The 25,336-nt window shown below is 46.8% G+C and overlaps 4 protein-coding genes across 4 annotated transcripts; 2 read left to right on the top strand and 2 right to left on the bottom strand.

Annotated features, from left to right (window-relative positions):
- Window positions 1-160: 160 nt before the first annotated feature.
- T265_05710 (hypothetical protein) lies at window positions 161-574 on the bottom strand (the record flags this gene model as incomplete). Its single annotated transcript, XM_009170783.1, has 1 exon — window positions 161-574. The coding sequence occupies one exon, from the start codon at window positions 572-574 to the stop codon at window positions 161-163; it is 414 nt and encodes a 137-aa protein (XP_009169047.1).
- On the top strand, window positions 248-9,660 carry T265_05709 (hypothetical protein; the record flags this gene model as incomplete). Its single annotated transcript, XM_009170782.1, has 2 exons — window positions 248-554; window positions 9,449-9,660. The coding sequence occupies 2 exons, from the start codon at window positions 248-250 to the stop codon at window positions 9,658-9,660; spliced, it is 519 nt and encodes a 172-aa protein (XP_009169046.1).
- Window positions 9,661-10,954: 1,294 nt separating this feature from the next.
- Window positions 10,955-11,332, top strand: T265_05708 (hypothetical protein; the record flags this gene model as incomplete). Its single annotated transcript, XM_009170781.1, has 1 exon — window positions 10,955-11,332. One exon carries the CDS (start codon window positions 10,955-10,957, stop codon window positions 11,330-11,332), a length of 378 nt encoding a protein of 125 aa, XP_009169045.1.
- A 3,465-nt stretch (window positions 11,333-14,797) lies between these two features.
- Window positions 14,798-15,166, bottom strand: T265_05707 (hypothetical protein; the record flags this gene model as incomplete). The annotated part of the gene is made up of 1 exon (XM_009170780.1): window positions 14,798-15,166. One exon carries the CDS (start codon window positions 15,164-15,166, stop codon window positions 14,798-14,800), a length of 369 nt encoding a protein of 122 aa, XP_009169044.1.
- Window positions 15,167-25,336: the final 10,170 nt, after the last annotated feature.

The raw sequence follows: 25,336 nt of genomic DNA, 5'->3' as shown, positions 1-25,336 counted from the left end.
TGCTCCTTTCAAAATCTTTCCATTCGTCAGGGTGAGAAACAGATTCTAAGTTGTTGATAGCACCCGGCAAAAACCACCGTAAATCTGCTTCAGTTCACAGAGAGGCAGACATTTGTTATAGTCAATCAAAGCCAGCGTTCTGATTGGCTCAAGTCCTACTTTATTTTTGGACGGCAAGTTCCCTATGTCGCGTCGTGTGAATGACCCCGTTGTCTCGTTGCGGTCTTGTCTGTAACAACCCATCATCATGTCTGGACGTGGTAAGGGTGGTAAAGGACTCGGAAAGGGAGGAGCGAAACGCCATCGCAAGGTTCTCCGCGATAACATCCAGGGGATCACCAAACCCGCAATCCGCCGTCTCGCTCGCCGAGGTGGTGTGAAACGCATCTCCGGTCTGATCTACGAGGAGACTCGCGGTGTCCTCAAGGTGTTCCTTGAGAACGTCATCCGTGACGCCGTCACCTACACCGAGCATGCCAAGCGAAAGACCGTCACTGCTATGGACGTTGTGTACGCCTTGAAACGCCAAGGCCGCACTCTCTACGGCTTCGGTGGTTAATTCCGCTTCGGTCATTCCTTCCGCACGAGAACGCACAACGGCCCTATTTAGGGCCACCACATTGTGACTTTCGGTGTTCGTTTTCATCATTTACGGGGCAATCGGCTTTGGGTGTGTCAATGCAGTATCCTGGGCTTGGCAGGCGGGGTTTCGTGGGCCTGACAACCGTACTTATCTCACAGAGGTTTGTTTGCCGGTGTTCACTGGGCTGAAGGTTAGGTCGAATGGACCCGTGCGGTCTACCCACCTTCAGTCTGCCGTGGATAGTGCACTGATTTGAGGTTGAATGTGGCTCGAATGGCATTAGATCAACCCAGACCCTTTTCCCTCAAATTGCGGTTCCGTTCGGTTTGCGCCTTGTCCCCGACAATCTGTTGACGGTAGATCTGCTGCACTCGTCCTCGCCCCATAGTCTTTCGTGGCTTATTCGTTTACGGGGCGATCGGTATTTGGGTATCTTAATGCAGTAGCCTTGTTATATCAGGTGGGATTTCTGGTAGGGCCTCACAACGTACGTACCGGTGTGGGCATTCACTGAGCTGAGGGCTGACTAATAAACCCGTGCGTTGGTCTACCCAGCTCCGGTCTACGGTGGATGGTGCACTGATTCTAGGTTGAGTATGGCTTGGGCGGCACCTACTTAGAAACCATTTCGCTAGGTAGCTTAGTCCGAACCCACGAATCCCGAAATGAGGTTCACGGAGTCATCCTCCGTGCATAACGGGCAGTGCTTTTCAACTACAGGCTGTGATTGTGAGTTGGGATGTGCGACTGCAATTTCAAAGTCCGCTGCGAATTTGGATCAATTGAGTGACGCAATGAACTTGCATCCCGGTTTCCCGTCGCTTTGCGGTTTCTGAGCTTACTGTGGTAGACTCGTGCTTGGTGCGGTAAATCCCGATCAGGAAAGCCGTGTGGCTCCGCCTAGTGGATACCTCCTCAACAACTTACCGCCAGTTGGCCACATCTCCGTCACCATAATTGTAATGAGGCTTCCGCTGGATGTCCACTCCAGGCCATCCGTGCAGTTCATTGTACAGCATTGTAAATCCTTACACGGGCGTCGGTATATCAAAACTCATTGTCTCTCGCGCCAGAAGTTTAACAGAAGATGCTTTTGCGTGCTTCTCATTCCCTCCTGATTTCCCCTAGTTTAACTGTTTGCTTATGCAATCTTCGTGCGCACGGAGTTGTCTGTCCCGACATAGCATACGAAGTGCAAATTTGTTGGAAGCCCTTCAACGGGCTACGACCATTTCCGTACCTCTCAGATAGGCGGAGTCTCCGGATATCCTTCAGTTTTCTGTTCTACTTGAACATCAAGGTGTAGACTACTGTTGGAATGCACTCGTCACCAAAGTATGTTGATGTTAGCCAGTGACCCAACTGATCGTTTGACACCAAAGTAACTTTCATGGGTCGCCTACAATTTTGGCTGCGATTTGAACACAATGTCAGCGAAACCCCCAAATGAGTCTACCTGGGGGAGCCTCAAGATTGACCAAGTAGGTAGTGGGTAGCCAGATTATTCTCAGCCCCAACTCGTGCTCTGGTTAGCTTTTCCTCGGTACTCGTATTGACCTGTCACCATCGCTAGGTGACCATGCACGGACGCTCCTTGTGCTCAGTGTCAGCCATGAGGCGGAATTTCGAATGCGCTGTCAGAATCAACTGTTTAGTCGTGAGTACCGAACTAAACCAAATAGGCCGCCAGTTACTCCCAATTTCGCGCCCTCCCCATTCTGTTTGCAAGAAATCCACTCTTACACTTTGGACATTCCTCAGTGCTAAGTTCATAACGGTGCTATAGTCTGTGACCATCGTGAAAACCGAGGTAAATGATCGATTGCTCTATTGGCCATAATGTCTGTCCAGGGTTCGGATCACCAGATCCCCCCTGTATATATTGTGAGACTCAGCTGAATTGGGAATTAATGAACCTCATTCTGGCATAATGGTGGCTCACGCAGTGAGTAGTCCAGCTCACTGTCTGGCCTTATTTCTTGGGGTTGACACCAGTTACTGGGTGTTCGGATGTGTGCACACACGCCTCAGCACAAACCTTATATGGCATTTCCTACTGTCCATGGGTGTTCATTGGCTTCCAACATTGTTTCAACAAAAACACTTTTCCAGGTCTCCTCGTCAGGTCAGTACATACATAATGCTTAGATCAGAGATAAATAGCGATTAGTCACTAAATTAGAGAAGGCGGAAACATGTATGATCTGAGCGGCAGCGAAATCCAAGTTAATCCTAAATGCTCTGAGGCGGTCAATGTGGCCGTTGACAGACTGGGTTAATCGATTCATGCCAGATGAACATGCTTATACTAATCGATTTTGATGACAATTCCGAAAATCACACACTAGTTTTGCCATTGTCATCAAGTCATGACGCCGAATCGATATTGATTGTCTATTTGGTAGCGGACAGATGATGTAAAACGACTCCACTCTGACTGACCACGTGATCCATGCCAACTATGTGTGGGGTGTTCGACCGTTTGGCTGAACCACTGGGTCTAGGGATGTTTGACAACAGAGATGCTCATGTATTCTCTTGTCATGAGTCTTGCATATTCTGCTGAACAGCGGGATGAGGACTACGCAACCATAATCTGGATGAGGACTGGCATCTTGTCTTTGAGGTTTATTTGAGCAAAGGTTAATGCAAACCGAAATGGCAGAGTTGCAGCCGGAAACAAGAGCTGTAGAGAATGAAACAAGCAGCGACTGAATGTGTCGGCCAACAGATCACCTTTATAGAGTGGACTCAAATAGATTGGATTCTTTGAACCGACCATTACAGACGGTAGGACAGGGCATTCAAACATATTCTTCGAATAAATCTCCCTAGATAACCGTTATTTCTGGGCACGCTGGCAGTATGCTTCAGCTCAAAGTCCAGTGCATTCGCACTACAAATCCACCTCACTCGTTACGACAGACCAACCTGAAAGCGCATGTTACCTCAACATTTACCGACCCCAACAACCCAGGATACATCCATAAACTTTTGCTTCAGTGTCGTGAACATGTTTATAAAATTTATGTGGCAAACAGCGAAAATGTCGGGTCAGTGCCCACAGCCGATCACCCGGAATGATCTTGTGCCTAAGGTGATCATGAGGCTCCATTAGAGACGAAATGAATTAGCAGTTGCCGGTTGCTAGCTCTTTATCGTGAAAGTGGCACGAAACTTGGACATGTTCCTCCAGAATTCTGCATAAGAACCCAAACCAGATCATTCTGAGTGTTAAGGGCCTTTCCTGAAGGGTGGTAGGTATCCCGAAGTAAAGTGCTATTTCTTCACCAGGATGAATGTGCTGATTTGTCCGTTGGATGAGGGAAGCTCAGCTCTGCAGTCGGAGACGTATTTCGAAGTCTTGTTCCTACCCGTGTCGCAACACAAATCAATGTAGGGTAGTCATTTCCTTTCCTAGAAAGTGATGGGGTCTATACACTGAATTACGGTGGACGAGGAGTCTTTAGTGGGTCGTCGTGTCTCGAGTTCAACTTAATAAACCTACAAATGTGTCTGACACCAAAAAACATTTCCCAACACACACTGGGAATACGAAATAATCTGAGAATGAACTATGGACTATACGCACCTAACAGCAAGAAACATTTACCATACTTTTGATGTGCACATCCTGGAAGCTCATCATCAGCTATAGGAATCAGGTACTTGCCGAACAGTGGTTGTAGCTGCCACAGTTTCCCTCACAGATGATTTTGGGAAGCAGAGTAGGTAGCTGAACATTGGAAACCGTTCAGCTGTAACACCCTTCCGGTGCCTAGCTGTCATGTCACCCGAAATAAACAGGAGGATTAGGATACTGCCCAAGCCTAGGGTGGCAGAGGTGGGGTTCGAACCACGGACCTTGCGGTCAGTAAATTTGCGCCCTAACCACCTGAACCATCTCATCCCGTCGGACATTGGAAGGGGGAGCTGGTATCACTCATACGTAAATATGTCTGCCAATGGGCCTTTTCATTGGACAGATTGGGAGGGGAGCTATGAAGTGAAGGCACGGGCGCAACTGGGCCATGACTGGCAAGGCTTCTAACCACTGACGTGCCTCGCCTCGCAGTCCCCATCCAGCACAACTGACTGCTGGTGATGTCTTCCATAATCAGTTGCCAAGCCATTGCTTGACTTCCCCTGGCACGGTTCTACTCTTTCCTTCGAGGAATTCGGTCGAGTGTCATACGGAGTACGTGGCCAAGCCAGCGCAACCTATGCATTGTGATCAGTTCATCTATCGAGAGTGAGTTATTTCCCATCAACATTCGACGTACTTCAGGGTAACCAACCCGGTGTTCTAACCAGACTCGAGCAATGCTCCTTCGATGGTCAAACACTGGACGTCTTTTGACATCCTCGATACGCAGTGGCCGGATTTCGGACCAAAGACGAAAGTGGCGCCGTTTTGACCTTACATTGTCTAATTTACACCATGAATTCCGATATCCTTTTGACATTCTTACTGCTAGTCGATCACTATTGACTCATTAGCTTATTGGACGCATTGCAATAGCTCACGATCCGTTGGATCATCATATAGGTACCTTGAACTCAAATTGAACGAAGTACATTTACGATCTTAGTAGTACCCAATATGTTGCGATATCTCAAACGTCGGACCATATGAAAAACGAGGCGCTGCACAATCAGTTGATGAGTAACATAAACGCGAGATTCAGATGAGATCCTGGTGATTTTCAAATAGGTGTGAGATTTGTGGGTCGCACAGTTCTTCAATTTTATGGCTTTATTGTTTGATCGAGTCTTTTACAGGGACGTATACAAAGCAAAATCAGCTAATTCGGAAACATTCCAGTCATTAGAATGCGCAACTATGATGAAAAGATATCAAAACAGGTTTTGTCAAAAAAGAAATTCACAGGAAAACAGTTGTTCTCATGGAAATTTTGCTGTCTGCCCGGAACTTGCACTTATCGATAATCTTGAATCGAATGGATGGACTTCTCCACTCCCATCGTTTGCCTCAATCAGCTGAATTCACTGTTCTCTCATTCAAGACATCTGTCAAATTTCATACGGACAAACAAGCACTGATTATGTGTACAGATAAGACATGACACCAGGATCGGTCTGAATGCATCATGTTTCACTTAACATTCCGTGCGAAATTGTTCCGGACGTGAACCACCCACCCCCCAAGCTGTTATCTGAACATGACTATCACAGTCGAATTGGTCTCGGCTACATACATAGTTTAACAAAAGGATGTGACATCTGGGAAGTGACAAACTGGTTACTGTGTTATAGGTGCCCAGAAAAGTCTTTCGACATTGCGAAGTCACTATGCATGTTCCTAAAAGCTAGGCGGACAGCGGCTCATCACATCAGACAAAATAGCACAGACAGTGTTTTCGCCCTCTCAGACACAGGTTCCATTCAGTGCTTGTTGAGGTTGAAAATAATATCCAATACGAAGTTTGCTACATGAATCTAGTTCGTCACATGGTCAAAAGTTCATGAGAGTTTCGATCTGATGTATTCCTTTGTGTAAACCAGGCGAATGAGTAGTATAGTATATCCTAGAATCAGATGAAATCGGACCAAACTGCGTACCGATGATGTAACATCCTGGGGTGACGATACATCTGCAAGCTACTTTCCAAGTTTGGCAACTAGATCACGAACCACCCGTCAGGTGAACTCATTACAGATTGCAACAGTTTATCGCTTTTGATAAAGGAACTTCTCACAAGGTTGCTGAAATCTCTTAAATAGCCCACGACCGGTTTCTCCCTACTTGAGGCTCAATAGGTAGGCGCATTCCCCGAGTTTCCGTCAGTCTTATGTTCTACTTGAACCCTTTATTGTAAAGGGGAAGTTTGTTGGACTTGGATCACGTGGACTACATCGTTCTTCTTGTTTGACCTAGCATATCAAGAGTCATCCTGTGAAGTGAAGTGGTGCGCAAGTTTCCGCTCCGCAACGAATCACTGCTCTTAAAGCAGCCGATTCAACTTATCAGGCTTGCATGTTTGGGGCACGCACTACACGTGGCTACACAAGAAGGCACTGAACTCTCGTCCATATGTTGTTCGCTAGAGGTTCATGGTAGATAGGCTATGGTATGATGAAAGGAAATAAAACCGGCTTAAATCAAACCAAATGTTGTGAGACTGTTGCTCCCTTACGGGTGGGATTCACACGATCCTGCCTGCATATCGTCAAAGTCCCTGTGCGATATAGTACACAACCGACCCAATTGACGCGTTAAATTTCGCGTGTACTTGTGCTCTGGGTTTAATTCGAATAGGGTTCTCGAAGGACGCAAGACCAATACAGCTAACGAGTTCCCAATCCAGTAGTATGCTCGAGTTTGTTTATTTCTGCGGTGTCCAAATGCATGATATTCCGGAAGAACATGTTATGAGTGAAAGATTCAGCTTTTATTCAAATCAATCTCATATCAATATCAGCCTAATTTTCAAATGAAATAATCTCCCCAATGGTATGCAAACGGATGTCCAGGTATAAAACCTGATGAACCTCAATTAGGGTACGGCCCGTATTGGGCTGCCGTTGATTTCTCAGGAAACTGACATAACTGTGCTATTTCAAATGCGAATACACTAGTCTTTGTTGTTCCCCTCAATCGGATGTGGGTTCTTCGCGCTAAATCCTCATAGTTCTTCCTTCGTTAGTTCATCTTTCTTTGCTCGTGATTTTATGGCGAGCTAATTATTCCTACTTGGTCAAAATGAACAGGGCTTCTGATTACAGAATATCATGAGAACAGCATGAAATGAACCTTAGCGGATCAGAATCAATGGGTCACGTGGATTATGTGACACAGTGTTGTGCATGCGATCGTTGGCCTGGACTGGTGGCTTGGATGAAACTGTCAACTTTCATATTTTGTGCGATGTTCAGCCGAGATTTTACATTGGAATATCTCATTGTTGCAAAGTTCCTAAAGATTCTTGGACATTGGACGATTGGTTTAATCAGTTTTGGGCTCATTACGACGACACCGTTCTGAGGTTCCGCTAACCTTATGTTCTATTTGAAGCCGTGCTTAGAAATTCTTTTATGATGAGAATCGAGACTGCAAAATCCCTAATGAAGCAGACTCTGAAGATCGGCCGTCCAGGGTCGAAATCTACAGATGTCCTGAGGAGAGACCATGTTACTCAAAATACGCAAGAACTGACCAGTTGCCGTTGCGACACTGTAAAGTGACGGCGCAGCAGACCAATGGGATTTCCGTAAATGCTACCATTTGCATGCGAATTATGTTTTGGCAGGAGGCCATCGTGAGTTGTTGCAGAACTTTCAGTTTGCGCGTAATGTATTGTCAGGAAGGTGGTATCGATTTTCCTAACACTTGCTCCCAAATGCTGTCGGTATTAATTGCGATAAAACTGGCGAGGGCAATCGATTGCTACCATCATCTATGATGGTGATCATGGTTACGACGAAATGCCCGTTTAAACGGGACATCTTTAAACCCAGCTGTATGTGTCTTGAAATCATAATCCATTAAACCGAACCATTCTCAAGCGCATATCGTGACGACCACTGGGTACCTATTTTCAAGTTACCTTAAATCTGCGTTCATCTGCTTCATCTTGGTGAGAACGATATCCGTAACTCACAGGGACCACCCTTATTGACTCGCCCTGTGACGGACTCAGTTTGAAAATATATTCTCCGGATAGAAAAATTCAAAGTTCATTCGGACATCTCACCGACGCTAGTGGGTTCTGGCATCAGAGAATTCTCAACATGGAAACCTGAGAGTATTTACTTTTTGATGCAGCAAATAATTTAAATTTGAAATGCATCGAGTGACATATTTTTTGACCGCGCGATGGTATCCTCCGCATGCCCAACTGTTATCAGTGAAAAATAGTATGGTTCAAAATAGGTATAAAAACAATTACCGGGAAATTCAGCTGCGCTGTTCGTTGTCGTCTGCTTGGATGGGAGGGGATTCATCATTGGTTATTGTTATTGCCAGACATGTCCCAGTCGCCCCCTCAAATGGCGCTCGGGCATCCAAGCTTTAATCCCTTAAATCTATAGCTTCCTTCTCACTCTCCCCGCTTAACAGTGCTGTATTCATGCATCAATTTATGAGTTCCCTCCTCTGATGCGTAGCTACCTTCCCCATCTCCCTGAATCATCGGTGAACGAAACTGTGGCAACTACAACTACTGTACATGTGCGCGGTTCTTACAGCTGATAATGATGTGAAGGCAAAACTGGATTATTACTGGAACTGCGGAACTACAGAGCCCCCACGAAGGTTAGCCACATTCTCGACAGGAAACTATCTGCAACAATAATGTTCGTCTAAACTTGTTCTGCATCATTGCGGCAAGACGATAGTTACCATGTTAGTCGCCCTTCTGAGGTGGTATCACAAACTGTTTGGTCCAAAAGTTGCGCCCAATTCGGTGTAGTCGAGGATTTCGACCACGAAACATAGGTCAACTAAGTGGTTCCATTAAAATACGGAAAATTTTACATTGCGTATTCCGCATGCAATCAGCCCTACCTGTTTTCCGGTACCACCCATTGGAATGATGTGGGCTGAAATCTTGTCAAGTTGCTCAAGCTTAGAGCAACTGGGAGAACGCAGTTAGGTTAGAAATATGGACCATTCGGTCAGTAAAATCTTGGGAGATATATGTTATCAATGATCCTTAGGTTCTATTTGAATCCAAACTGTAATCAGTTAGCCAAATGCAGTCATCTGCAGGGTAGTGTTGTGTAAACGTGAGACTCGAATATGCCTCTCGTTTTTGAGTTTTGTGAAGATTGTCTCATGTACTATTTGCACGACATTGGGAAATAGCATACAATAATTTGTAATCTGTGTCGACTAGTATTCAGTATTTGATGCCAAGTTTAGCCGGGTAACTCGACATAACTTAGTCGATCTGATTGTCCGATCTAAAGGGAGAGTTGTTTATCCATGGCCAGATGGCAGTCACGCACATAAACGGTCTCCACGGGCGTTAGCGGAAAATTCAAATACCCCACGAACAGAATTGAACTTATCCATCGACGGGTACGCCTGTGGGTCGAATCGAGACGTTTCTTAATAAAATATCTATCTGTTAGCACCATTCTGTATTGCTGCCTCAAATCAGATGTCGCTGTTCTCTTAAAGGAAGTCATACGTGTCAAATCGCTGCAGCAAATGACTCGCAATGTTGCCCTAAATGGGTTCAATGCCGTTTGTTTTTTTCTTTTTAACAACGTGCGACATCTGAAAACACTCGAAGGTTAGCTGACTGACCCCTGCCTGGCGGTAGCCTCCAAACATCCCCGACATTACGGATACAGTTTGCTGTGTTTTAAATTTCACCGGTTGATATATGACTGACGTGGAGCAAGGGAAGACTGAGGAGCATCGGGGCCTCCAACGCACTAGGCAGCCCAGGAAAATCTATGCGCGCATAAAAACGCGGTCGCTGAACATCTCGCGCAACGGCCAGCATGAGACCCACAGATCCATCTGGCATACTGTCGGTCTCGCTCGTACGAAGCTAGCATGCCATTTTTGGGCGTGGTTGCTTGACACATGGCCCATCAGCCCGTCGGGGCTAAGAGGAGCGGATACAGTCCTGCCGCAACACTTGTAGTGCCGGTGTAAACTGTGGACAATAATGACATTCAGCACACTTCAAGTAATTGCGGAAACCATCATCGAAAACATGACCGATACTGGTGTACAGCTAGACAGGAGGACGGGTAGAATCGTCAATCGAAGCCCTTGGCTTAAATGCCTAACCGCAAAACAACACTGGTTGGGTTGAAATGCAAGCGCGTTACCAATTTCACCGAACAATTCACCACATGTTCTAACCCCCGAGCGGGGTGACCAGTTGCTCGTCCGACTTCGAACCATTGGCCAACCGGGTGAGTGTCGTGGTGACACCCCCAGCATAGCCCAATGGGTACCTGGGGTGCGTGAACCGACACACCAAAGTAAGGTCCGGTCTCGTCGTGACGACAATCACGGTAAAGCCCCCGTCAATTCAATCGCCTCGCACCCAACAGTTACTGATCGATTACCTATGGACCAAATCCACCAGCTTGTAGTTGGTGCAGTCTGGGATCTACTTGCCGCCATAGTTACTGCCGCATCATGCACTGTCGTCATGGCGCCCGCTGCTGCTGGGTCGTTGATACAACGAACCAATCGTAGGTGCACGAGGACAAGCGCTGGTAGCGAAGCCGGCAATGATCTGTTTAAGATTGGCCAAAATTAGTTGCCCAATGGGGTTGCAGTATCACCCAATTTCCCCATACAGATGATGTTACACGACATATATATATGCTCGCGCACCTTTTGGTCTCGTCCACGTTTTCTCTCCTTCTGTCTGTTGAACAATGAGCGGCCGCGGAAAGGGTGGTAAAACTCGTGTGAAGGCTAAGACCAGGTCGTCGCGCGCTGGTTTGCAATTCCCAGTTGGTCGTGTGCACCGTCTGCTGCGCAAGGGCAACTATGCTGAGCGTGTCGGCGCTGGTGCTCCTGTGTACTTGGCCGCAGTCCTGGAATATCTGGCTGCTGAGGTCTTGGAGTTGGCTGGCAATGCTGCCCGAGACAACAAGAAGACCCGCATCATCCCCCGTCACTTGCAACTGGCCATCCGCAACGACGAGGAGCTTAATAAGCTTCTGGGAGGCGTGACGATTGCTCAAGGTGGTGTGTTGCCGAACATCCAGTCGGTGCTTCTGCCGAAGAAGACTGACAAGGTGAAGGCCTAAGCTTCGACCTACGAGTGTTCGAAGGTAGAGAACGTGACATCGGCCCTCTTTAGGGCCACACATTGTGATGCTTTCTGTTCCTATTTGTCATGTGGGTGTAGGAGACGTGACCCCTGGTTAGGGTTGTCTCTATCGCAAGTGGGTTTCTCTCACATAAGTCGTGCCAACCGACACCGTCCGATTACCGCAGTGGGAAGTCAGGGCTCGAAGCCGCTGGTCGTGTTCCCCCCGGCTTGATTTCGGTTTCGGGCCTTCTGGCGCTTCCCGCTGTTGGCGTAGCGTGCTACGGTTGACAGATTTTACGTCCATCCCATAGGGGCGGACCATTAATTCACATGGGGTTTAGGCAATCTACCCATCAACTGAGATTCGACCGTAGCAGCCGCCGAAGAGCTAACTGGTTCCGATTTCGTTAAGTGGCACTCCCGGCGTTCAAGTTGTGCTCGGGGTTTTTAACACTGCTACGAAGTCAGAGGCCAGCAGTTATCGCAACCATCAGCCCACACGCGAGCTAGCTGGTTACCCGGAGATTTTGTACCTGCGTATATTACTCCGAATGTATCTGACCTCATCCGCCCCCGCCTCGCTATTGTTTCGGCGCCTAGATTTGGAACGGGTCTCGGGTTCCAGATTCTGAACTGATCTCTAAAGATGAGCGGGCTGAATTTGTATCCCCGTGCATTAGTTACCACTGTATGCCAGTACGGTGATTGGCGAGAGTTCGGAGGTGCTGGGTTCTGCTCACAATTGGGTCATCAATCAGACGTGCCAGTTACACCGGAGTCGGCCTTGAGGAGGTTGTGATGGAAACAACTTAAGTGAGCTGTGATATGGACTGTCATGGATCAGAAATTTGTCTACAAGTTAAATTGTTATCAAAATTAATTGGCCCGTTTGGAATAGGTGGAAAATGTAACCATGAGAGCCATCTTGATAGTGGCTAGGTTTCGATACTGCAGATTTATGGTGTTAACCGGTCAATTTCAATTCAAATTTTCATCTACAATCCGTGTGCCGCAAGGGCACATGGAGACAGCGACGAGTTCATTTTTTTCGGCAGGTACGCTTTGAAGGTGATTGGCCATTTCTGTCAGTGTTATTGGCGGCTGGTGAGATGAGTCCCGGGCTCCCTCTCTCGGGCGGTGGTAGCTGTCGACCTAATTCATTTTACGGGTTAGTAATTTCACACTTCGTTGCCCGGTCATACACTGCCCACCCTCAGTCGCTTTCCCCCGGCACAGGGCTGTGTGAAACGAGCTGTGTGAGGCAGATGGCATATGGGGTAAATGTGTCAACCAGCGTAACCAATGAAGCAGGGGTGATTCATCCATCGTGGATGATTAACTTCTAAAGACCATCTGACATACCTCAGCACTGCTAATCCTATGTTCCCACCAGATTCGACCAATGCTTCAAAGAAACCGATGGTCGAACACTGACATCTTCCGTACTTCCTCTGCGCGTAGTGAGCACGCAACATCTCTAATCCGTAAAGCACCGATGCAAGGCGAACTCATCCCTTGACAGACAAACTTACGTCACCTCGACGCCATGGGAATCGGACCTTGGCAGTAGCTGCCCGACCCTTCCCCATCCAGTCCACCGGAGCTTATGCAACTACCCGGGTAAACACATTCAACTACCATGTTGATTGACTCGCCTGCAAGCATGAGGTTTGGGTTTGATCCAACCCAATCTTGCAGCATCACTTTACACTCTGCAGGTGTGAAGCGCATGTCAAACCGTGTGGCAGAGTTATTTAGGTTATTTAAAATGGTTTGCATTTTTGAAGGATCTAAACCAAGGGCAGCAGTATCTTCGTCATACTCTGCGAGGGAACGTCCCGGCAGCACCTCGTTTCATTAGAGTCAGAGTAGTTTCAAGTAGCAACAAAGTTGAAGAGGAAAGGTGAGAGAAGGCAGCCTTGTCTTACACCACTGGACGTGGTAAACTCAGGTAAAAGTTTGCCTTTAACTCGTACGCACCCACGGGAGTTCGCATACACTGCCCTCATAAGGGATATAAATTTAGACGGGACGCCTTTGGTCGCGAGACACCTCCAAAGTTCCTCGCGATAGACAGAATCAAAAGCACATTTTAGATCCAGAAAAACAGCCGTGGGGTGTCTGAAGGAATGACGCTGTTCAAGAATTTGTCTCATAAACTACAGTAAAACTGGCGAAATTGAAAGAACCTCTAAAAGACAGCAGAATAAAGCGCGCATGCCATTGTCATCAAGGGAAGCGGATCGCCAGAATAGATGAAAGTTTTCTGGGGAGAAATTAAGTAGGATGGGCTCGAAGGACCAAAGGGCCAGTAAAAGCTGATGGGTGAGTCTGAGCGGCATCGCAGTCCGGAACACGCAATTGAAAGTGAACGAGTCGGCTGAAGGGGTCAGTTATGGAAAAGCACTCGGTCTCACGACTTAATTATGTGGGATTATAACAGGATGTACTTTTTATTGAGAGTTGACTAAGCCGGAAGTGCAAGCTTGTGCAATCCTAGTTAATTGTTAGTGCCTGCATAGTTCAACAGTCATAAACCACGCATCGATGGTATGTAGGCAAAAGCCAATACCGTTGCGTACACAGTGGGTGAAGAGACCAAGAAACTAGGGGAGTATACTCATTTGCAAATAATTTGGTTTTTCGAGACTCACCTGGAACCTAGCTGAATCTTTCGTTTGTGATGTTCTCAGGCACCAGGCCGCCTCATGCTTCAGTCGCTACGATATTCGAAAATTCGCTATACATGTAACTGGAACCAGCACAAACGGGGGATTCGGCTGGGATCCAAACGAGTGTAGAAAAACCAACAAGTTTGCGAATGTGTCTGCCCCTAATTAAGTGCAATTTGGTTTCAAGTAACATAAGGGTGAAACAGGGGACTGACTCCCATGAAGCGCGAAACCGGTCGTGGACTGTCGGTGAATTTTCCGGCAGCCTTGCAACATTACAAAACAGAATGACAATCCGATAAGACAGGTAAATTCTCCTGAATTTCGGCACGGCTTGGTTAGCGTCGCGCGTTCACGTTGGCGAGGATCGGCAACATACCCGAGTCCACTCACGAAAGTTCTCCAGACATTGGCGAAGTTTGAGCACGTCACGCAGCTTGCACACGGGCTGAGACGAACAGCGCCCCTCACAATTCCAACGGTACCCGGCTAGGAGACGCCCAAGGAAATGAGCAGCTAGCGATCCACACGCCGCCAACCAAGCCCGCGAACTAGTACCGGCCGTTTAACCTGAAGAACCTAACACTTGTACCGTCTATGACGAATACTCGCCTAACCCGCAAATCCCGTGATAAATTAAGCAGCAGCTTACGTCTAGATTCATTGTGACCGTAACCCCAACCCCGACTCCGTAGCCCTCATAAAGCAAAATACAAAGAATGGGATCAATATGTGGTGGCCCTAAAAAGGGCCGTGGAAGCGTTCTCTACTTGGTCGGCACCTACTGCTTACTTGGTGCTTGTGTACTTGGTCACGGCTTTCGTGCCCTCGGAAACGGCGTGTTTGGCCAATTCACCAGGAAGCAGAAGACGGACAGCAGTCTGGATTTCTCTGCTGGTGATGGTCGAGCGCTTATTGTAGTGAGCGAGGCGGCTGGACTCAGCGGCAATACGCTCAAAGATGTCGTTGACGAAGGAATTCATGATTGACATGGCCTTCGAGGAGATACCGGTGTCGGGGTGCACCTGACGGAGGACCTTGTAGATGTAGATGGCATAACTCTCCTTCCTCCTTCGCTTCTTCTTCTTATCGACCTTCGGGACCTTCACCTTCGACGCCTTCTTCGCGGCTTTGCCAGAAACAACCTTCGGGGCCATGACGTCGTAGAGCAACGCAGTCAAAAGGAATTTTGCCCGTTTAGTTTATATATAAGTTTCAACCCTCTGTTTGATCGGACATTATGTTTATTGACCAGTTCTAGCTAATCATTAAACCAATAAGAAGACTAGACCAGAAGGACGAAGATGATTGGTTAAGTGTAGACAATGCTTATTCTTCTCATTGGTTGTTGGCACTGCCTGTTTCGCCAAGCGCGTCATGGTGTGCTTTGGTGTGATGCGAGCGCTGCCCTTGCCTCATGTGGCCTGGTCCGTTCTCCGTTCCTTGCTAATCACCAGGCTGGACAGGAAGGCCTCGTTTCTTGCATCCCCTGTTGTTCTAGAGCCGGATGCATGATTCTGAATGCTTGTGTGAGCAGGCGTCAGCAACTCATCCTTCGGCGTCGGTCCATCGCAATTCAAAAGTGCTACCCAAAGCCACTACAACAGGATGTCGCACCCTTTATTGATGTTAGGCTCCCTTGCTTCTCGAAGGAACCCCAATCTTGGCAGACTTTTTGGGCCTGTTTACTGTTATCCGAAAAATTCACAAAGCGATGCACGGCATTAGTGTTTGTGGATTGCGATGTCCGGGTTTCGTCGGCAGGTACTGTTCACTTGTTTTCTCCACTAAACGAAGTTAGTTGGCCGAATGCATTGGAGGTCAAAACAAATTAAGTATCTGCCTGGGGGGCACCCACTTTCTCGCCGTGGAGCCATTTCCTGCAGGCTGACCAGTGGCAACGGTGAAGGAAAAAGCCTCTGATAAATTTGGGGCCTTGAATGAGAAGACGTTCGCGACCAATTGTATTCGAAGGTTCCAGTGCTTCGCTCAGCGATGTCAAGCCTTAGGGGAACAACAGTGATAAAATAATTCGTAAGTTCCATCACTTGAGGTGTGGAGAGAATGAAATTAACCGTAAACTGACTAGGTCGGGCTATGTGCATGGATATGGTTAGTGCTCGAATGGTTGTTGACTGGTCGACTGATTCCATTCCTCTGAAAGTATCTCACAAACCGGATATTTGTTAAGGTCAGGAAGTTGGCCTGTTCGCTGGCGTGGTGCTGCTCTATCAGTTAGAGCAGCGTAAAATGACAATCTTTACAACCACGTCCAGGTCTATTTGGCAGATTGTACCAGGGTATTGGGGGTTTCTTGAAGGTTTGTAGATGTGGCCACCGGTCCGTTGAAAAAACAGTTAGCCAAGTTGACTTATCCATTCGATGCTGGGGCGTGACCACGATGGACTCATCTGGCTTGTTCGCTGGTATGGTATGTTTTCATTTCGGTGTAAGAAGGGAAGTACCGGACGTGAGTTCCACTCTTGTTTGAACTCTTCTGAAACGCGTATCCTTGGTCTTGAGGGGATTTGAACCTCAGATTTGTGACGAGCGTCTCCACTGCTACACGAGCGCACACTGGAGGTACCTGAATGATTGAATCTGAACACCCACCCCCGTCCTATGAATGTCCAGACTACTTCTATATGCGTGCTATTGTTCGGATGACCTGTGTGCACTTTTCGATGTATAGAATTTTTGTTTGCCGATCTGCCTTATTCCTTTGGATTCACGTTGTTTAGATGAACCCACCTGCAGTAGCACCTGCGACTCACAGCTGAGCAGGTTTCCTGTGGCCCAATGAATGTAGGTAGGCTAATACTTATTGGACGTCAGTTTTCAGGGTGCCCCTTGACGCTCATATTGAAGACCCTCGTAGTACTCGGGCAGGTTTTCTGAATCTGCGACCACACACGCCGTAGTTCACACAATTGTTAACCTAACATGACGTCGCCGTAGAACACTGCACAATCTACTGTAGGGCTGTTTTGTGCTGCGTGACGGAGCTGTGATGGTGGATATTTATGTCACCCTTATTTCAGCTATGGGCTTACACTACTCTCAATTTTGGAGTAGCATCAAGAATACCAACGCATTCCTGGTCAACCCCGGGGTGCTGCTACGATCATGCCGCTGGACGCATAGGTTTAGAACATGTGGGATTTCCAATCTTTCCTGACAGTGATTACACCCTGAGTCAAGCTGTTTAGGTGCCTAGGTAGCCTGTGTGTCAAGTTTTCTCCGTATGTGGACCTGCTTTTGACGGGACCTTTTTGCATCGGATGAGAAGTCCAAGCTCTGACTGGAGGAGGGTGGGGGGAGAATGCGTAAGGAGTTTGGAGTACCTCATTGATCCAAGGAGGCTACTGCAGACCTTTTCCAAGGTCTGCGCATCATTCTCGTTCTGTGAGCACAAGCGCTCAAACCCCAGCTGAGTGGTCAAGTTGAGGTGAAATGATGGGTGAAGCCTCGTCTGGTGTCCAGCACGAAGAAACTGCGCATTCGGGGACTGGTAGCTTTACATTGAAACTGATGTCTTCTGATCAGATTTAGCCGGTAGGGGAAACAATACTGATCAGAATGTGATATGCCGTAAGTGTTCAACCACTTTGTACATAGAAAAAAACGTACGTTTGGGAAGTAGAACGATAGACTTGAAGGAAGACAGACATTCCTTCGATTGGCGTTTTATGACCAGACATACGGTTGAAAAGGAAGGTGCACACAAAGAAGGCTCAAGCAAACATTTTGAGTTTATTTAGAAATCGGATCGGAGAACAGAAAGGATGAAGAAACGTTTATCTATCAGCCTTTCAGACTACAATAAACGCCTTCCAAGCAGAACAGATTTAGTTTGGAAGCGTTGCATGAGACCAGAAAGAGGCCTATTTGGGATGAACCCTTCCACGTTGGATTACTTCAGTAAATTGAAATGATGCATCTTGCAGACTAGAGAAGGGATAGCGCTTCATGGTAACTTAGCGGGATCGCTACGAGTGATTTTACCGTTACGATTCACGGGATTACTTTGGAGCTTCAAAGTTTGACTGTAACTTGGGTTTTAGGTCCCGACGACAGTCTTCTGATAATTATCCACGTTTGAGCTAAGGTACTTGTGGCTCCCGTGATAGCACTGTTAAAAGAATTGCACCAGGGTACTGGAAGATTTGACATGCAGTGTCGGTATTGGAAACTGGGGGCCGTGAAATCGATTCAGGCGTGTATGGAATAATCAGAGATAAATAACTGACAAACTAGGCCAGTCGATGCTTAAGAGCATCGCCTCTTACCTATTGATTCTCCTCTGCTATATTGATGAGATAACTCTGTTAGTAGGCAGCTAACGATGGTTGTTGTCTAAGATGCGGGAATTAATTTTCCAACTCAGGCGCGGATGTAGCCGGAACACTACCTATTCAGTTTCCCGATAAAATTCATAACTGTCTTGACTTTTTTCAGCATCCTTCCTACAAGGCGTAGAGAATCAGTCGATGACGGTGGTGTATTCTGGAACGCTGCCGTGCATTGAGGGTGGCGACAGACCACCATGTGTCATGTCACATTTCATCCACAGAGTAGTGTCGCACGACGTACACTCGGCTCCGCCCCGAATGTGTGGGGGAGTACGGTTCGCCCGAGCACAGATGAAATCGGTGGAAACCGGAAACGTGATTCAAGGGTCTCATCCACGTCATGGTTTGATCCTCAGACCAGTGCAAGGGTTGAAAACTGGGGTTACTTGCGAAAATTCGCATTGCGCCAGCGGATCGGCCACGTGCATGGCATGCTCAAGCGTACAATGAAGTCAAGCTATTGGAAGTGTGAATATCGGACTTTGACAAGGATAGTGAGTAATTTGCGACGAGGTATACTTCGTCATGCGTTTAAGTGTATTTAAAAGGCAAATGAACTGAAGCGGTTACCTGGCAGATCGATCGTCACCCTGAAAAATGATGATGTGACAGTTGCATTAGGGAAACCGAACACCATCTGCCTCAATTCAGTTCAGTCTTATAACCATGGACCATCGATCTTCAATTCTAATGTTTATTCAGTGACTTGGTATGTATGATCCTACCAATTAAGGGAATGAGGCCTTCGCTTAGAGAAGCACCAACTGAACTGTTACAGACTATTGGACAGGAGAGCAAAACTCCTATATGTGTTCACAAAACCGAATATCCATCTTCTCCTTGAACGCGTCTTCCTGAACTTTCCTGGATATTCATTGACTGTTACTCAACTCCAAGTAAATGCTACAGAGCGACTGCACAATTCCGTAATAGATCTCACTCTTCAAGAGACGCGAGGCCGATTTACGAGAAAACACTACTCGCATGCCTCATCAGTAGTAACCACCATTACACCAATGGGAAGCGAACGCTACTCCGACGGTTTTCACAGTTTGAATCCCACTGCAAGACCATAAGAAGGGCTTAAGCTAATAAATGGGTCTGAGAAAATGCTTTGTATGACATTTTGTTCATTTTACGTCAGCCCGACGTGAACACCGAGTACAATGGAGCCGAGCTGACAGACACCAGTAATCACGAATGCAGCTTCTCCTGGTAGTACATTTAGTGGACGAAGCCATGAAAGTTGGTAGTATCCGAAAGAAAAAAAATTAGCTAGATTCCCCAAGTGTGGAAAGTTTCATCCAGTGCAAGCCTTGAAACAAGGACCTCCATTTGTGAGATTGTATTCTACTAAGATGAGCTAAGTAGTTTCATCAATAGGACTTACTATATTTTCTGAGATTCCCGTTTTTGTCTCATTTCACTCTCTCATATTGGGGTATGTTGGGTGAGTGAACGCAAACTAAATGCGGAAATTCATATCAATGGGGGTCTGATCATGTAATCCACTCGGAAACCATTGAGTTGTGTTAACAATCTTATCGCTTCGATTGAATCAAAGCTAGGATGTAAAAATAACCCAGTCCATGAAACTCTCATGCACAAAATATACTGAATTATGATCACGGTCACTTGACGTACATGTATGGTGGTCAGGCCCCCCTAGTTTTTCTTCCCGAAGTTACCCGGTGTCGCTGAGGCCAAACAAACGTGGATAAGATCAACAGTGATTTACCGATACCGAAAATTCTCTTCTTATTTTAACTACTTCGCTGAAATGAGTAGTGAAACCTGGTTGTTAATCGCTATATGTCGAGCCGCTGGCAGCTCGGGTGTGTTCGCTGGTGCGTAGCCCGATGGTCGTTGGTCTCTCCATCGAGCTTGGTGAGTGGAATTGAGGGAAATTTAATCCGCATATAAGGATACGTCATTGGTTCACAGTTAAGTTGTGGAGCTGTTTTATCCTTATTGGGAATCATCAAAAGTGGGCGTCTCTCGAAAATTCAGTAGTGCGTTTCTAATCTGCGACCACCAGGATGCTAGCTATTTGATTAGGTTTGAACCGTTCGGTCACCAGCAGTCGATCAGCAATCTCAATAGCTCAGTTGCATGCCTACTGCATTCCACATCCCTCACATGAAAAGACAGCTTTCCAGCAGCAGAATGAAGCACGAGGTAGCTCAGTGGTTAAGACACTAATGTACCCATCCAAAGACTAGTTTTCTAAACCCGGCCTCCATATCTCGACTGTTCGGGTCTAAGCTTGGGTTACCTGGGGGTGTCTCAACCCACGTGCTTCTTTCAGGTTGCATGGCAGCAGGGCACTGAAAAGTTGCTACAGCAGAATAGTTTCCCCCCACACAGATGAAGCGTGCGAAAGTTTCACCTTATGAATATTTTTGCCAACAAGATCCTCATTTTGGAGTGATTCTGAAAACCGAGAAGAGTCTTCTGTCTGTAGTTCTCAGCGGTTGCCTTGTTCCTCCGTCCTGCAACTAACCCAAGAGCTAATACAGCATTTATAATGAATAAATTTTCAACGAGGGCAACAAAGATCTATTTGTTGAAAATGTACCGTTCAACTTTTTTGTTCGGTATCCAAATTACGTAACAGTAGCCTTGTAAAAACAGACCACCTGCATTTCTGTTTCAACGCCAGCAGATAATAAAAAACCACAGAAGTAAGGAGTTCACTAAGTCTCGATCAATAAGGGGGTATCGTGAAACTTATCGTTATCCAGCGCGGTCGCTCTACAGTTTAATTCACTTGAGGAACGCTATCTAATATAAACATGGCTTTTCGATGATGGGTTAGTTTGTTAAACTATGTCTAAAAACTTAAAATGAGACGAAGAGAAAGGAGCGGAATAGTTAAGCGATCTGGTTCTAGCCTACCGACACCTTCAATCGCTCAGTCAGACAAGCTGGAAGGAAGCTGATAGGAACGCCTCCGAAATTGATTTACTGCCATTTCTTGCAGTTTCTACAGCTGAGCGCAGCGGGCTTACGAGTGCCATAAACCAAGGGAGAACTTCTCACTTTAAAACCACCATCGCCGCTTGGATGTGGGGAAGTGGTTAGATGACGGGAAATCTAACGAGCGAGTTGAAGCGATTCACATGAAGCCTCTAACCCCGTGGACATTCTTGTGTCGTTCAGCTGTAGCACCCTTTCGGTGCCTAGCTGCCATGCCACATGAAGGAGGCACGAGGACTGGGATACTGCCAGGTTGCCCAAGTCTAGACAGGGGAAGTCGAGAGGCAGAGGTCGGGTTCGAACCATGGACCTTCCGGTCAGTAAATTCGCGCTCTAACCACTTGGTCCATCTCACCCCACATTCTTGTGTGCAAATGAGTTGTTCGAAAGATGAGATTTTTCCACCCTAAACCTCCAATCTCTCTTTCTTACGATGCGCGACTGATTCGCATGGAAATGCGTAGTGGTATTTGGCAGTATGATTTCGGCTTTTTTTCAAATGACTCCTTCATAATGGTATCTTTCTATCCACAAAACATGGATTTGGGCTCGGTTTCGTGTAATCTAAGATGCTCTATCCTCAGGTTGAACAGATTTTCATTGTTCGGGTGACAAGTTTGAAGATAAAAAGAAATCCAGAATTGCATGTGTCAAGTGAGATAAAGGTGGCCGTTCCGAAGTTAGGGGTGCGTGACAAACTGTGGTTAGCATTGGCTGCAGGGATTTGACCTATACCTGAAGTTTTTCTATTTTCCTTTGGTCCTAGCCCCTGTAAATCCGTGTTTCCCCTAAATCAATGTATGTCAGTAGACTGATAGGAGCCGATCCTAGCAGGCCATAGTATTGAGACTGATCTCACTGGTCCAGAGATCCGTGGTCGACTCATTTTTGTTAAGAGGATACACTACTTAAATAGTCACTCAAGTAGCCAAAGGAAATGCTGAAAATCCAGAAGCTGCAACTGTCGGTTATCCGAATGCGACAATACTTGTCTATAGAATTGCCGTTGCATGAAAGGCTGATCTGTTTTTGATGCACAGTAGATCGCTATCAACCGGTATTCTACAAGGCCTGCACTAATTCGCCAAGAATCCTACAAAATCCTGTTGGGAGTCCATCAAGTGGGTCTACCGTTTGGGCCCCCAATGGGTTGATCAACCCAACACCTTCCCTCGATGTATCTGGAGTGGTCAGTAATTGTCTTCTCCGCTGACGCCTAATTATGGACATGGTTACATATTCGAGGGCTAGCTGACATTTGGAACTTTCCAGAACTTGAAGCTTTTAGATACTGAGACGACCATACTTGAGGTTTACGCATTGCATCTTTAGTTTAGTATGTGGGGGGGGGGGGGTAATGAACGGCTGTCATTGGCTTCCATCTGAGTTCTCATCGTCAGGCTCTAAGTTCTACCGTTGCTTTTTTGGCAGTCTCCTCAAAACACACATCTTTGCTTTTTCGGAAACGATTAGTAGAACTGGTGAACCAAGAACAAGGTTCAACGATTTAGTCAGGCTGAGAAATTGTGTTCCCTCCAGGGTTTGTCTTTAAAAACAGCCAAACTTGTCACATGATTACCTTTGAGAGGGCTTCCATCTGAGTTCTCATCGTCAGGCTCTAAGTTCTACCGTTGCTTTTTTGGCAGTCTCCTCAAAACACACATCTTTGCTTTTTCGGAAACGATTAGTAGAACTGGTGAACCAAGAACAAGGTTCAACGATTTAGTCAGGCTGAGAAATTGTGTTCCCTCCAGGGTTTGTCTTTAAAAACAGCCAAACTTGTCACATGATTACCTTTGAGAGAGCCGCAGATTTCATTCTAAACACAGCAGTTGCTAAATTTGAAAGAAAACCATCTAACTTTACAGAAATTAGGCAGCACCGTGAAAAGAAGAGGCGAACATGACAGACATGTTCATCAGAGTCGAAAAGTTTTCAGCGACTTTGTGAGTAGTAATTTACTGCGTAGGTTTGTTCTGTTGATAGAACACATAGGCGAATCCGTATCAATATACCTAAAAGTTATTGATTTGTGGCTGGGGGAGAGGGACAACACCATTCTCAACGGGAACCAGGCAGAAATTTTGCCTGAATCTCGCCTCCTTCTCAAAATGTGCGCATGTTTGAGTAGCCGGAGCATATTCCCCAAACGGGAGAAAGAAGGTTTAATCCCCTTAAGCCTTTGGTGGCAGGAAGACATCAAACCGGCTGAAGCCCAGTCCCTGAGGTAACATGTTTACTCGAAAGTGGCTTAACGCCTTTGAGTGGATTATTCCCGGCCATCCCAACGAAAGGACGCAAGTTAATCCGCCTCGTCAATATTTTCGGAAGAAACGGCGAACGTCAAACTGACGCTTTGTGGACGATTTCCGGAAGAATGTATCGGTTATGAATACTGGCAGAAATCGATAGCCGCTACGTTCAGCAAATTAGACGTGGCTGAAGCATGACTGAGCGCGGTGTTGGACGGATATCAGCCATCGAGATGACGATCGTTGTACTCACCCTCCCGCCTCAATACTCAGGCTAGCAAGAAGCCACATACCACAGCAAAACGACAAGAAACCCCGATGGATAAATACTCGAGACAATCACATATTTTGGTAACGACAATCCAAGAGAAAAGGCAGGGAACGTGCACACAAAACAGCAAAGTGTCCGCTGATTTGAGCATACATGCGTGAGGGGCATGTTAAGATATCAGTGCACGGTTGACTATGTGATTTTACTGGGACACTGTCCCCTAAGCTGACAGCTGAGAGATGGTGTTATCCGGTGGAGGCGGGTGACTGGGGTGTCAGAACACCCAAAATGCAAAAAGTACGTCTCTTACCCTGGTTTCTAACGCGTCGTTCAGATAGGGGACAACCATCTGGTTGCACTTGTGAGCTGAATGCAATGTTGTAACCCTGTTTCAGTTGATAAGACATGCATTCTCTGACTCCTTAACCTATGGTGCGCGCACTCAGGGGAGCTACCAAGGCGCTGTCAACTTGGGTGGGCGATCTGGGTACGGCTGTGGCCCACTGAAGCAGATAGTGATGAGTGCATTCCATCTGTCAATGCGCTCGTGTGTTCTTGTCCCCTTCCTGAGCCTGCCTTGACTTGTTTTCTCATGAGTTCCTTATGATCGCACCGCCAATGAGAATCACGAGACTGTCATCGGAAGGTACGACCGCAACCTACACTACGGAACCATCTTTTCCCTTGCCATTGTTTGGTGTGAGGAAGTTGACACCTCGCTGAGGTGCTCAGTGACAGACCTGTGAGCTCGTTGACGCAACGATAGTAAACAAATGAGGTTTGTGGTACACATTTGCTTACCCTTGTGTAAATGGTACCGTAGAATTTCGAACCAAATTATTCCTTTTGATATTCGGGATTGCCGAACCTACGCGTCAGTCGAAGTTCCGTATCGAGAACCTCAACAGAAGTATTCTGACGGCAATTTTCGAAGAGTTACCAGGCAGTTGGACGTTCAACGTTCAGCTGTAGCACCGTTTCGTTGCCCAACTGCCATGCCACCCGAAGGTTGCGCGAAGGCTGGAATACTGCCAGGTTGTCCAAGCCTAGACAGGGGAAGTCGAGAGGCAGAGGTCGGGTTCGAACCATAGACCTTCCGGTCAGTAAATTCGCGCTCAATCCACTTGGGCCATCCCGTTCCAGTGACAAAGAATATATATTCAAATATTCAACTGTCTCGTAAAACAATCACTTCGAAAAGGCAACACTTCCAACCCAACATTCAGTAACCTGCGAAAAACATTGAAGCGAGCAACTGTGAAGCAGAGGAAAACAAACAATTAGTGAACGTTTGCTCAGCCGTAATCTGTGGAGCAACCTGCGACTGTAAGATTCTCGTCCGGATGTCTATTCTACCTCGCAGAATGGTACAGAAATTCTTCAGGAACAAAAGTTCTATTCCTAGCCTCTTAGGCCATCTTGATCTGGCCAACAGATCAAGGGGAACCCCCCCCGCCCCGTAGAGGCAAAAGC

The sequence above is a fragment of the Opisthorchis viverrini genome (genome assembly GCF_000715545.1).
Source record: "Opisthorchis viverrini unplaced genomic scaffold opera_v5_113, whole genome shotgun sequence".
NCBI lineage: Eukaryota > Metazoa > Platyhelminthes > Trematoda > Opisthorchiida > Opisthorchiidae > Opisthorchis > Opisthorchis viverrini.
The sequence above is the reverse complement of the archived record's forward strand: the minus strand, read 5'-3'. Positions and strand labels throughout refer to the sequence as shown.